Genomic DNA, 13,153 nt, shown 5'->3' on the forward strand with positions numbered 1-13,153 from the left:
AAAGTAGATATTAGGAAAAGCTTTCCAACTATAAGGATAGTTAAGTTCTGGAATAGGCTTCCAAGGGAGGTTGTAGAGTCCCCATTATTGGAGGTTTTTATGAATAGGTTAGACAAACAAGTGTCAGGAATGGTCTAGGTATACTGGGTCCTACATCACCACAGCGGGGCTGGATTAGTTGACCTCTAAAGATCCTCACCAACCCTACATTTCTATGATTCTGTAATGGCCCAACCCTGTCCCCACTGAAGTCAAGCCTTTTGAATCAACAGTAATAGAACTGTGTGGAACAAAATCCTTATTCTTCCCAGGCTCACCACAAATCTGGGACTATGTCTGCACTGAACTTTTTCTTAACCTTTCCCACAGTGGCAGAAGCCCTACTGCAGCTCCACTGATGGTAGTCAGGGTGGGAAACCTAGTGCAGACATTACCACGGGATTTTTGTTATTGTATCCTCTACTCCTGCTTAGAACAAGTCTAGACAAACATGGTTGTAAAATCACTGGCACCTTGTCTGTACTTGTGCTCTGCATAGGACTATCACTCATGGAGCTGAAATGGTGCTAGTACAATAGGGAGAAATTTTAACCTCAGTGTAGACCAGGCCTAAAGGGGAGAAAAGCCGTAATGATTAATTACTGAGCTCATGCAATAAATATTAGGAAATAGAATCCTAGGGGGGCTTTGCTTGAATGAGAGTGGATTGAAAACCATGCAAGGACCTCAGAACATGGCCCAGTATGGATCTGATTATTCAGGACTAGATTTTCTGTACAAGGTATGACATGATTTGAGGTGCCATTCTAGCAAAGTTTATTTTTTTCTTAGTTATAAATGATCTGGTCATTAAATGTTTCCATTGAGGCATACAGAGGTCTTGCTGGCTTGCTCATTCTTTTATTTATTCATTGCTGGTGCTCGATTCTCTGCCATTGCATGGGTGCATCGGGGGCAGGAGGAGGGGAGAAAGAGGTGCAAGGCACTTCCCCATCCTTTTCACTTACTGCACAGTGTCTAAGCACAACTGCAATCCCTGTGCTTGGGGCACTGAGACTGCTCCCTTACGACACTCCTCACAATGTATCATGGCCCTGAACCTTGTCTCCCACACACACACTGGCCTATAGAGCTAGCCAGATGCCCAAGGGAGCATGCAGCACCATTCAAAGAGATGGAGCAGTGTCCATGCCCGTCCTGCTCATGGAAGGACTATGGGAGGGATTGTACCTCTTGGACACAATCCCTCCTGGAGCTCTTGCTAGGGTTGGGCGGCTCCATACTAACCCCAGTGTGTTCCAGTGGTTAAATGGTTACATTATGGTTAATGGTTAAGTGGTTACAGTCTGGCCCTTAGGGTGCTTTGTCTCATTTTTGCTTATCACACAACCAAAACTGTGCCTCTTGCCAGTGGATGAAAGGAATTATACTAATATGAGACCGAAAGCTGTGACCACAAAAATCTTATATAACTGATCTATGAGCAGCTAATTGTAACAAATGTATAATGACTGCCAGGAGGAGCTCTGCAGTGGTTGGGTGCGTGATGTTTCCTAATTAGAACAATAAACCGCCCATTACAAGATTGAGAATGCAGTGAAATGTGAAATGTTTCCTCTGCTTCTTTGACTGTAGTCACTGTATCTTTCTAGACATTTGTGGTCCATGCCCACCTGACTGGAAATGCTGACTTCTCCCCATCAGTGGCCTTTGCTTCACTCTCCCTCTTTCACATTCTTGTCACCCCACTGTTCCTGCTCTCCAGTGTGGTCAGATCTACTGTCAAAGCTTTGGTCAGGTAAGAGTTGTTCGATGAAATCCCCCTCCATTTGAGCGCCATTATTGTTCAATTACTCAGTGTACAATTCAAAAATAATGCTGTGGTTATTTCTCACCATTATTTGGAAATCGCTTTCCAGCCTCTTACCTTAAATGTTTTCCTATATTATGCTATGTGAGTCAAATTCTCAGAATTAGGTGGAATGGAGTTGACACTACCGCCATTTACACCAGCAGAGAATTTGGCCGTGTGTGTTTTGAACTCTCTGATGGTGACTGCAAAGTGTAAAGATTAACTTGTAAATAAATTTCTGTATGGTCCACATTATACATTTTGTTGTGCAAAATGAACAGCACTGTGCTGGCTATCGTGTTATGTGGTGTAGTGTAGTGGGGGGGAGAAGAGGAAATAAGTAATTAAAAGCTCATTTAGGGTTTATTTTTTTAAAATCAGCTATATGTCCCCCTCCCACATAAGAAAAAATATGTGAAAGGGAACAAAATAATCAGAAAAGCACATGGGCATCAATGTGTATCACTTCAGCTGCATTCTTTTTCCCCTTATTCTGGCTGTAAGTCTAGAGAGAATTAGATTTTAATAGGGAAAGCTCTGTAATAGAACAGTTTAAATAAAAATTCTGACATCAACAGGGAAAAATTTGAGTGAATAAATTCTCAGTCTCGACCAGATGAATTTCTGTCTCATAATGAATGTGCTTAATGAGTGTCGAAGTCCAAGTTCTCCATAAGCCAATAGCTCATCAGGCTAATGTGGTTAAGGCACATCAATTTCATAGCCAACAAAGCAAGGGAGTGTTGTGGCCAACAATAGTAATAACAGAATTAACACTTCTGTTCTTTAACTGATCAAACTCCCATTCATTTCAGTGTTTGCTTTGTCTGACCAAAGACTGCAGGGTCTAATTAAATGATTCTTAGCATCCATCCTCTTCAAAGTGCTTCATAAACATTAATTCATGTTTTCTACCTCTTTGTGACATTACATATAGTTCTCTAAGGCCTTACCAAAACTATGGGCCAGATCCTGGCTCATGCTTAATCCCGTTTGTGCCTCTCTGGTAGTGCAAAGGGGATTTAAATAGAGAGCTGAGGATTTCTCCCCTGTGGAAAAATCATCCGGCAATATAAAGCCAGTGTAGCCAGCTTTATGTGCACCCTCCTTCCAAATGTCTGAGGGCAGTGGCTAGAATATAGTGTTCTCCAGCAGTTCCCAGCTGGTGTAGCAGCCCAGAGGGGACTACTACAAATTGGCAAACTGGGTTTGTGGCCTGCAAAGGCTCAATCTCAGGACCATGGAGATTTCAATGGCCCTTACAACACCCCACCCTGTCAGCTGCATTTATCTGGGCACAGCTAAGGATTCAGCTGTAGAACTTCTCACACTTTGTAACCAGTTAACAACATGGCTGGCTTGGGACAGGGTTTCTGTTCATGCACAAATGGTTCAAACAGAGTTAGTAGCATAGAGGCATAGAATATAAGGCCAGATATGACAGCCGGATCATCTAGTCTGACCTCCTGTCCATCACAGGCCACCAGCACCTATGCACTAAACTGAACACAACTGAAATTAGACCAAAGTTTTACAGCCCTCAGGAGACTACACTATTACGTGCTACAGGCAGAGAATAGGAGGAACCGAGGTGTACCAGTGCTTAAGGCCCTGCCTACAATGGCAGGGAATTGATTATACCCAGGTAACAGTGCAGCTAGCGTGTGTTCACTCTTATTAGCAGGAGTCTTCTCGCTACCAAGTTATTGCCCTGTTATTTGCAATGTAGACAGGCCCCCCTGGCTCAGACTACATAACCACACTGTCATGTCCTCCTTCCTCCCTGCTGTCTGTGTGGTCAGAATAACCTGAGTCCATTGCTCTGTTGCTTGTGGAAACACAACTGCCATGTGTGTACAAATCAGCTGTGTTTGTTGTAATTGTGCCCTGCTTTTTCATTTTCTACTAATGAATATCTTATCAATAAGATCAGACAAAGGTAATCTAACATGATAGAGTGTGTATTTGGCTTTCTTCAGTCTCTGAGACAACCTGAGCTTTCCTCTATACACACACACACCTGTGGTTTGGTAAATAGCCAGCAATTGATAAAAATTCTCTGTTTAAATGAAGCAAAATAGGTTCCAGAAGTAGCCCAGAAGGAACACAAACTGAAACAAACTTGCAGTGATGTTAGCTCTGCGCACTTGCCACTTCACACCTCTGGGCACATTAACATTGGCCAGAACATTTAATACTGAATGATCTACATGATAATGTATCCTCCCTAATAACCTTGACAGCTTTTTTTAATTCTTCAGCTACTGTCCAAATTAAAAGCATGATAGTGGATTTCATTGACACTGGGCCCAGTCCAGCTGAAAAAGAGCTTCAAGGCTTTTGTACCACATGGGGTCTATAAACCTCATAGGTTAAATAGCCTGGGAGGCTATTTATGATTCAGAAATGGAATTACCTCCATGGCAGAAAGGCCACTAACAAGGTGAGGAATTCCGAAGTGTCTATTTGAAAAGCGGTTTTAATCTGCATGGTGTTCGTGATATAAAAATAAAACCAAGCAGCTGATTGATATACTGCTAAAAGGTAGAGAAGACTTTAAAGGGTGAAGGGCACAGCCACCAGCTCTCCCTCACTCGGGGTGTCTAGTAGCAAACATGGTATTTGGTATCTGAGTGGGATTAATATGAAATCACTTGTGCAGTTAGCTTTGCAAATAACAACCATAGCCTAATCAATATGTCCATTCTGAGAGTTAAAAATAAGATCCCTAGTGGAGATATCAGAAATCCAGAAACTATAGCTTCAACTTGTGAAACTGCTTTGTCAGCCAAAGTGCTATAACATGTATACCTTTAATACTTAAAAGCATGTAACTGTATAGTACTATGGGAAGCAAGCCATCATCTTTAACAAAGCATTTTCTCGCAGTATTAAGTTACCATATTTGACAGTGTGTGCAGCTACAGCATTAGGAAGAGAAGAAGAATAAGTTAATGGTTAGGAAACATCTTAGCAGTTAAAAGACTTTTTTCTCACATTCTGAGGTAACACTATTGACAGTCAAAGTACCTTCGTCTTGATACAAACTCTAAGAAGGAGCAGAGAGGGCAAACCATGGGATCAGAGGGTGCAATTGTGACATGGCTTTACATGGGTATATAGGGGAGAAAACATGCTTGTAGCCTCCCACCCCTCCTTCCTAGTGCATGCACAAGGTCCAGTGCTATCTGCAGTCCCTGTCCTCAGAGGAGCATCGGAACTGCACATCTCCAGAGACACACAGTACTCCAGAGGGGCCATGCTCCTCGCCCTACCCTCTGCATCAGTCTGCAGCGCAGGCCAGCCTCACCGACAAGGCAGGCAACATTATTCTAAAGGATGATGCAGCCTAGGTAGTCTCTGTGCACTCCTGGGGTAGGCCTCATGGAAGTGGGATTATGTACAGTCTCTCCCTGACTTTCCCATAGACAGTGGGGGTGCAGCTCCACACCAGCCCCTACACAGGACAATGGTTAAAACCACAGTTTGGCCCATCACAGTCAGAAAATCTCTGTTAGATCATCTAGTACACCCCACTGAATTGTTCCCAACACTGTTTTCTGTTGCTTTGTCCAGTTTAGATATAAATATCATCAGTAACAGGACTTTACCACCTCCCCTAATAGACCTCCCCGTTGAGAATTGTTTTCCTGGTAGCCATCATTACTCCTAGCTACATCCCGTTTTCCCCATTAGAGAATTAATTCTCCTCTTTGGCTTTTAAATTCTTCATATGCTTGTAGACACTAAGTGAAATTAACTCCCTGGTCAAGCAAACCATGATGTTGGTCCCTTGGCCACAGAAGGCTGCCTGGGCTGGACAGGTGGATTTGTGCTGGCACTAGGGCCCAGCAACCACCTGTCTGCTGGGGAGCCCACAGGTGTCACGCATCAATCCAAAAGTAGGTGTTAGTGGCTGTGCAGGGTATGTGTCCAATGAAGCCACAGATGAACTGATTCAGAGCATCAACCTGGTACCAGTGTAGCTCCAATGGAGTCCTTAAAGGAAACTAAAACTGCCCTCCCGAGGAAGAACCCCCAGTGAGCGAGTGTGGGCGGAAATACTGCCTGCTTTTCCCACTAGGGGCTCCCTTGCCCGGAATGGCATACCAAGGCACAGTTTGCAGCTCGCTATGCTAATATGGCACAGTCAGTGTATCTCCCCACACTTGCTCCCATTCAGCCAAGTCCTCCTTCACAAATCAGTACCTCCAACCCCTCCTCATTTTGGTTGCTGCTATTTGAACTCCTTCCCATTGTTCAGGATTGAACCCATTATTCTAGTGCTGCAGGATTGAGTTGCCTGTTACCTCAGCAGTTTACATGGATGGATCTGGTAAAACATGCACAGGCACACAGGAGAATCAGCATCATGGGCTGTGCTAAGATAAAGCTAGTTAGCCTCCTAACAAACTAAATGTTAAATATACAGGGAGTATTTTGTTCGTTCTTCTTTAATGCTGGTCTCCAGGATTCTTTTGACAATTCTATTTGTTAGGCAGGTCTGCCTCTCTAAACACACTGGGCCAGATTCATCCTTAGCGCCACGGTGGGCTAAATTCATCTCTGGAGCTGACATGATAGATGCATTTGGCCCATTGGAAGTGAACATGCTCCTCCATGTCTTACTACTTGTCAGTTTGTTCAGGACTAATTGTGTGGCATGTCATTAATTTAAGTGATCTATTAATTGTTTTGCTTCAGTGTGTGGCTTCAAAAGTGAGCAGTAATTTAATCTCTATCTCACTGTTTAAATTTAAAAAATATTTTATCCTAATTTCTCCTTCCTAGACACCAGGTGTGAGGAGAGGAAGGACCCAAGATATGATTTAAAAAGTCACTGATCATAATAGAGAACACTGAACATTTTTTAAAATGTCACTGTAGAAATGTCCCTCACTGCATATTTTTATAGGGTCTACGCCAAAAAGAGAACAAATGTATAAGTCACCAGCAGACTGAACAGCTGAAGCACTGCAGTGGGTATCCTCTAATGAGCATTGCACTGATCAGAAATTTTTCATTCCACATTCAGTCTGATCCCTTCTTTCTCCTTTCAGTGTGCAGAAACTGAGTGAATTTTTGTCAAGTGAAGAAATTGGAGAGGAGCAAGACAAATGTTCAGAGCCAAGAAGTGCAGACAACCACAGCAAATACCAGGTGGTTGTAAGTAATAATGTTCAGTTATACACTGAGTGAATGGACTGATTTACTCCTCTTGTTAATTTCTTAGAGATCACTCCAATAATCTTGTCCACTTCCTACTAATTAATGGCTGCAATTGCAAAAATCCATCTTAATATCCCGTTTCCTACAGATCATAACATGGATGTTTTTGAGGCACTCTCCCAGTCCCATACCATTCACCATGTATTTCTGTCTTCCTGATCTTGCACAGCCCCTCAAAGTTGTTAACCGTAAGAGGCCTGCCAAAGAAGACTGGAACAATTACAGCTCTCACATGAGAAGACCTGTTAACATCACAGAAGATGATTTTTGTGTAAAGGTGATATTAAGGTCACTCTAATAGTGCTGTTACTAAATTTGACTAATAATCATTCTTAAACTCCTACAGCAGGGTTCCAAGTTAAAAAATTAATGGGTAATCTAGAGCTGCCAGACACCTAATTCCACTCAAAGAAACCAAATGCAAAGAGTAATTTTTCTCCCTGCTGTTTCCTGAAGAAACTGTTGCCATCTATTTTGCCTTAAGTAAAGAACAAATTGCTGAATTGATTTTCAGTTTACTGTGAATAGCTGTGTATGTCCTCCTTAAAGCTCCTCAGCCCTTCTACATTTCATGTGTTTTTGAATAATTAGCCCTGACCTCAAAACAAGGACTCCCATCTTCTCCAAAGAAAGAATTAGAAGTGCCCAGTCCACTTTAAATATGGATGTGTCTGAAATATGGATCTGCCAGAAACATCTGGCAATAACAAATGTTGATGGCTGTTATAATGATGCAGTTATTTATTTAGCCTGTCTACTATTGCAGGCACACACTGACACAACAAAATGAGTGATATCTGTGCCAGGTCATTAATTCTAATGGGATTAAGTAGGACAACTGGTTAGTGCATTAGCTTTTTTACGGTCAGAAGATTCCAGTTCACATCCTGACTCAGCTCACAGGTGAAATGACATTCCTGTTCTGATTTTTGGGTCCTTGATCCCTTCTAGAACGAGGCAGACTGCCAGGAAGATAGGGTCCTTCTCAGAGTTCCACTCTTTCTGCGGAAAAGATCATCAAGCAGCCCTGAGACAAGAGAGAGAATTTTGCAGCCCCAGGGACTCTGGAACAATAATGATATAGCCAGAGACAATGGTTGCAGGATTTGACTGTAAATAGGGTAGAAAAAAATTGATCAAGCGCCAGCTGCCAGCAACTGTAATTTTTGGCTCCCTCAGTTGTCAGCAAGCTGTCAAAAGTTGTCCCAAGACTGCTCCCAAGCCCCTGCTGTTCCTCGCTTCTCTTTCATCCCAGACAGCTCCTTACTATTCCTTCCCCAGGGAGTCTCTTTCTCAAGTGAGGATTCCTTGGCTGCCTTCTTTCTTCATGAGGGAAAGGGAAGGATCCCAAAGTATTTCTCTCATTTTTTTTTCATGGGGGCTTCCCAAGTTAGCAGATGTCACTTTTCTCCTGTGGAAGTTGCAAGCCAATTCAAAAGATGCCCCACTCTACCTTTTTCTCAGGTCCAAACATGCTGGGCCTGACTCTGATCTCTTATATTGATGTAAACCCATTGGCTTCTGCAGTGGAGTCAAACCTGATTCTCACCAACTAAGAGAGGAGAATCAGCCCAATGGATCTACCATGCTGGGAAATTGCTCCCCAATTCCCCGTCTACTGGAGTGTCACAGGGAAAGCCTCCCTCCCGTTAAAACCTTAGAGCACTACTCTACAATAATTTTTAAAAGGAGTAAAGAAAGGATCAGATAAATCCAGGTGAGGGAAAAGGTTACCTGGAAACTTGCACAGAGAATCAGACATAAGAAACACAAAAGAAAATTACATAAGAGTGACTGTCAGCAGCAACACCTAATTTCCGCTTCAGAAGATTTATTATATGGAAAATTCTGTAAGCATATTATACTTGGGGCTCTGACTGCAGTTATGTGTAAAGAGTGACATTCAGGAGTCTGCAGAGAGCAGCCAAGTCCTATGGACCATTGAAATGATACATAGGACATGTGCCTGCCCTCTGCACAGAAATGAATGTCACCCATATTTTGCATGCTGATATATTCCTATCATTTAGGGTGTGGCAAACCAAATCCATCACATGAAGGCAGCCATCTGCACTTAAAGAGCTGGTTAAATTGTTTTCGGGTTTTTTTCCAAAATGTCCTCAGAATTGTTTCCCAGAATAATTCAAAAGCTTTTCACCATTTTCCAACCAGCTCTCACACGCACATGGGTGCAAAGTATCATACACAGAAAGGGGGGGGCCCTTTCTGAAAATCAGGCACTGAAAGTCTGAGCTTTATTACTTTAAACAGAGGCAACCTCTGGTCCCATGTCCAATTTAAGGATGACAATGGATGTTTCTCTGATATGCTGAAAACAAACAGGTGTGTCCTGAAGCTATTTTTTCCATTTTTTCTTTCTCAACATATTGCTATAGATCACAAATGGATTTTTTACCTGGACACCTGAAGGATCTCCGGCATTGTCAAACATTGATATCCGAATCCCTCAAGGTACAAAACCACAGCAGATGTATAGAATAACATATTTTCAGCACAGGTCTGGTAATCAGAACCTCAAATATGCTTCCCACTCTCCCAGGTCAGTTAACAATGATCGTAGGACAGGTGGGCTGTGGTAAGTCATCACTCTTACTAGCGACGCTTGGGGAGATGCAGAAGATTTCTGGGAACGTATTCTGGAACAGGTAACTTTATTTGAAGATTCTATGTTTGTGCTGAATGGTAATAGGTCAGAAAAGAACCAGATTCTACCCTCAAGGCATATGTATAGCTCTTATGAATTCAGTGGGTGTGGTAAACGCATATTCAAGAGGAGAATTTATTCCTAAAAGTCACCACGTCTCATCCGTGGTCTTGCATCATAGAAATTGGATAAATGGCAATGTGTTCAGGATACTGCCCTGATGCACTTGGCCTGCTTTGTGGGCCAGGCTGGGGAGCATAGACTTGTCCGTATGCCCTTTTCAAGGGGACACAGAAGAAGTTGTTCCTGTGCTCCTGCAAATGCAGGCTGCAATTGTGTCTGGCCTTTGTATGCGCAATGCAAAGAGAGATAGAGCTACTGCACCCCACAACCTGAATAAGGAACAATTGCAGCCTGGACCTTTAACTTCCAAGTCAAATTACAGTTAATGTACTGTATACTATGCTTTTATAAGGTTTTTGGTAACGTCCCACCCTTTCTGCTCATTATCAGAGATAAAGGTGTGTGAAAGTATTGCATCTTGTACATGTTACAAGAATAGATTTTTCTCTGTCTTACTGGCTGCACTGTGTCATGAGACTCTTTATGGAACAATTGCTTGCATGAAATCTGTGGACAAATTGCAGAGGAATCTAGCAGATATAAACACTTTTTCTGACTGGGAATTAAGGAACAATCATGCAGTTATAGTGAAAATCTCTGCACTCTGATTGACTAATAATGGCTCTCAGTCAATCAATGAACAGGGATTTTACATACTGCACTGTTTCTGAGAAGTAACTGTGCAGTCATTATGCAAATAAGACCTTCCATCTTCTGCCAACCAAAGCGCATGGCATTTTCATAATTGATGATGATATCTAGCTCAAAGTGATTTACAAAGGAGGTCATTGTCCCCATTTTACAGGTGGGGAAATTGAGGCACAGAGTCGTGACGTTAGTTGCTCAAAGTCAACCAGCAGGTTGGTGGCAGAGTCAAGAATAGAAACCGGGTCTCCTGAGTCTTAGTCCAGTGCTCTATCTATTAGGCCATGCTGCTTTGAAGAGAAACCAGAGTATAACCATAAGAAAGTTATGCATCAGCAGCTGTATAGCATCCTTGTATTTTGATTAATTGAAATAAATCCTTTTTAGTAAAACTGTAAATATTTTTTTAAAATAACATCACTAAGAAATGTTGTTTTAACTGCTGATTCTAAACTAAAGCAGATGAAATTATGAGTCTTATCAGACTGTGTTTATAAATAGCACAGGCTTGTTAGCCAACTATGTGCTCAACAACAGTGTAAAGGTCATGACTGGCTTCAATTTCTTTTATCCTGTTGTGCCAAAGTATGACAGGTTCAGATCCAGCATTTATCACATTTTCTTTGCTATCTGTCATATATGTATAAAAGGGCTTCCAGCTGAAACAACCATAGCACAGCTCCTACTAGCAGCACCAGGGCAAGATTCTGTTCTCATCTTTCAGAAACATGGTCTGTAGTACATTCTGCAGAGGTCCCAGTTTGAGTGTTGGCTTCAGTTATTATGTGTAAGTTGTGCACACATGCAGTACAGCTACCAGATGGGTGGGGGCGCAGAATCCACTGATTTGATAAAACTCTCATAGTTTGTGGCCAAGGAGATTCAACACTAAGGTTCAAAGAGATTAATTTTATCAAATAATCACCATAATTTGCTGTCCTAGCTCAGAGAGTAATACGTGCCCCAAGATTAGCATGGTCTGTGTTACAGTACAAGGCAATTCTTGGCTCCCAACTCATATTACAAAATAACTCTTAATTCCACCTCTCCAAATTCTTTCCCCCAAGGACATTGCTGTAATGAAATTGTATAGGATCCTTCCTACATTTTAAAGAGAAAATATATGATTCCCATTGATTTCAATGGGAGTTAGGTGCCTCGGCACTTTTGAAACTCCCACTAAGCATCTGTCTGCATCTTTAGGTGCCTAAGTATCTTTGAAAATTTGGCCCTAGATGCAGTGGTCACAGCTGTAATGCTTGGAATGTGTCATCATCAGAATTGAAATTCTGATTTCAACTGAAATAATTAAGCTGCCGTAAACATGGAGCAAAATGGGGATAAGGAGGTAAAGCAAAATCAGAAGGGGAAGAAGACAGAGGATAAGGAGGAAAGCAAAAAGAAGAATGAATGTGGGGAAATGTTATCCTAAGAACATAAGAATGACCATATAGAGTTAGACAATGGTCCATCTAGTCCAGTGTCCTGTCTTCTGACAGTGGCCAGTGCATATGTTTCAGAGGGAATGAACAGAACAGGGCAATTATCAAGTGATCCATTCCCAGCTTCTGGTTGTCAGATTTAGGGACCCCACAGAGAATGGGGTTGCATCCCTGATTATTTTGGCTAATAGCGATTGATGGACCTATCCTTCATGAACTTATCTAATGCTTCTTGAACCCAGGTACACTATTGGCCTTCACACATCTCTTGGCAACGAGTTGCACTGGGTGTCTGTGTGTTGTGTGAAGAAGTACTTCCTTATGTTTAAAACAAACACACTGCCTGTTAATATCATTGGGTGACACCTGGTTCATGTGTTATGTGAAGGGGAAAATAATATTTCCTTACCACTTTCTCCACACCATTCATGATTTTATAGACCTCTATCTTATCATCCCTTAGTTGTCTCTTTTCTAAGCTGAACAGTCTCAGGCAATGTCTACGCTGCCAGTGAAATTCGGCAGCAGTCGATGAGAGATATGCAAGCTGCTCTATGTAGCTTGCGTATCTCCCATCGACTTCCTAACGTCTACCTACCACGGCATCCCCACTACGCTGTACAGACAGGAAATGCCCTCTCGTCATTGCACCGTTACTCTTTTTTGCGGGGGGGCAGATTAATGGAATCGACTTCCAGATCTATTGAGCAGGTCTCCGCTGCCCCTCAGTCGATCCCACAGAATTGATCCGGCGGTGCCAACAGTGCTGCCATCAATATAGACATAGCTTCAGTCTTTTTAATCTCTCCTTTTATGGAAGCTGTTCCATACCCCAGTCATTTTTGTTAATCTTCTTTGCACCTTTTCCAATTCACATTATTATTATTTTTTTTTTGTGATGGGGTTACCAGACATGCATGTAGTATGCAAGGTGTAGGTGTACAATGGATTTATAGAGTGACATTATTATTTTGTCTGTCTTAATATCTGTCCCTTTCCTATTGGTTCCTAACATTCTGTTTGCTTTCTTGACTGCCACTGCATATTGACCAGATGTTTTCAGAGAACAGGTGTTCAACACTGTACAGAAACACAGAGCGGGGACCTGATTTAGCATTACTTGCACAAAAACTGCCACTATATAGGATCAGGATTCGGGTAATGCAGTAAGTCAGGTATAGGCTCATCACCATGTAT

General features: G+C 42.2%; 1 protein-coding gene across 3 annotated transcripts in view; it reads left to right on the forward strand.

The window, feature by feature from the left end:
- ABCC8 (ATP binding cassette subfamily C member 8) overlaps window positions 1-13,153 on the forward strand; it is a 112,683-nt gene that overhangs the window by 52,500 nt on the left and 47,030 nt on the right. For 2 of the 3 annotated variants that reach the window (XM_067540674.1, XM_067540676.1), the window contains exons 12-16: window positions 1,653-1,798; window positions 6,913-7,018; window positions 7,251-7,358; window positions 9,478-9,553; window positions 9,642-9,747. In XM_067540674.1, coding sequence (XP_067396775.1) covers window positions 1,653-1,798; window positions 6,913-7,018; window positions 7,251-7,358; window positions 9,478-9,553; window positions 9,642-9,747 — 542 coding nt within the window. The remainder of the gene's footprint in view (window positions 1-1,652; window positions 1,799-6,912; window positions 7,019-7,250; window positions 7,359-9,477; window positions 9,554-9,641; window positions 9,748-13,153) is intronic. The other variant, XM_067540675.1, reaches the window with a different exon arrangement.

This window comes from Emydura macquarii, unplaced genomic scaffold (genome assembly GCF_026122565.2).
Source record: "Emydura macquarii macquarii isolate MOO-44397 ecotype Brisbane River unplaced genomic scaffold, CSIRO-AGI_Emac_v2 contig_587, whole genome shotgun sequence".
Taxonomy (NCBI): Eukaryota; Metazoa; Chordata; order Testudines; family Chelidae; genus Emydura; species Emydura macquarii.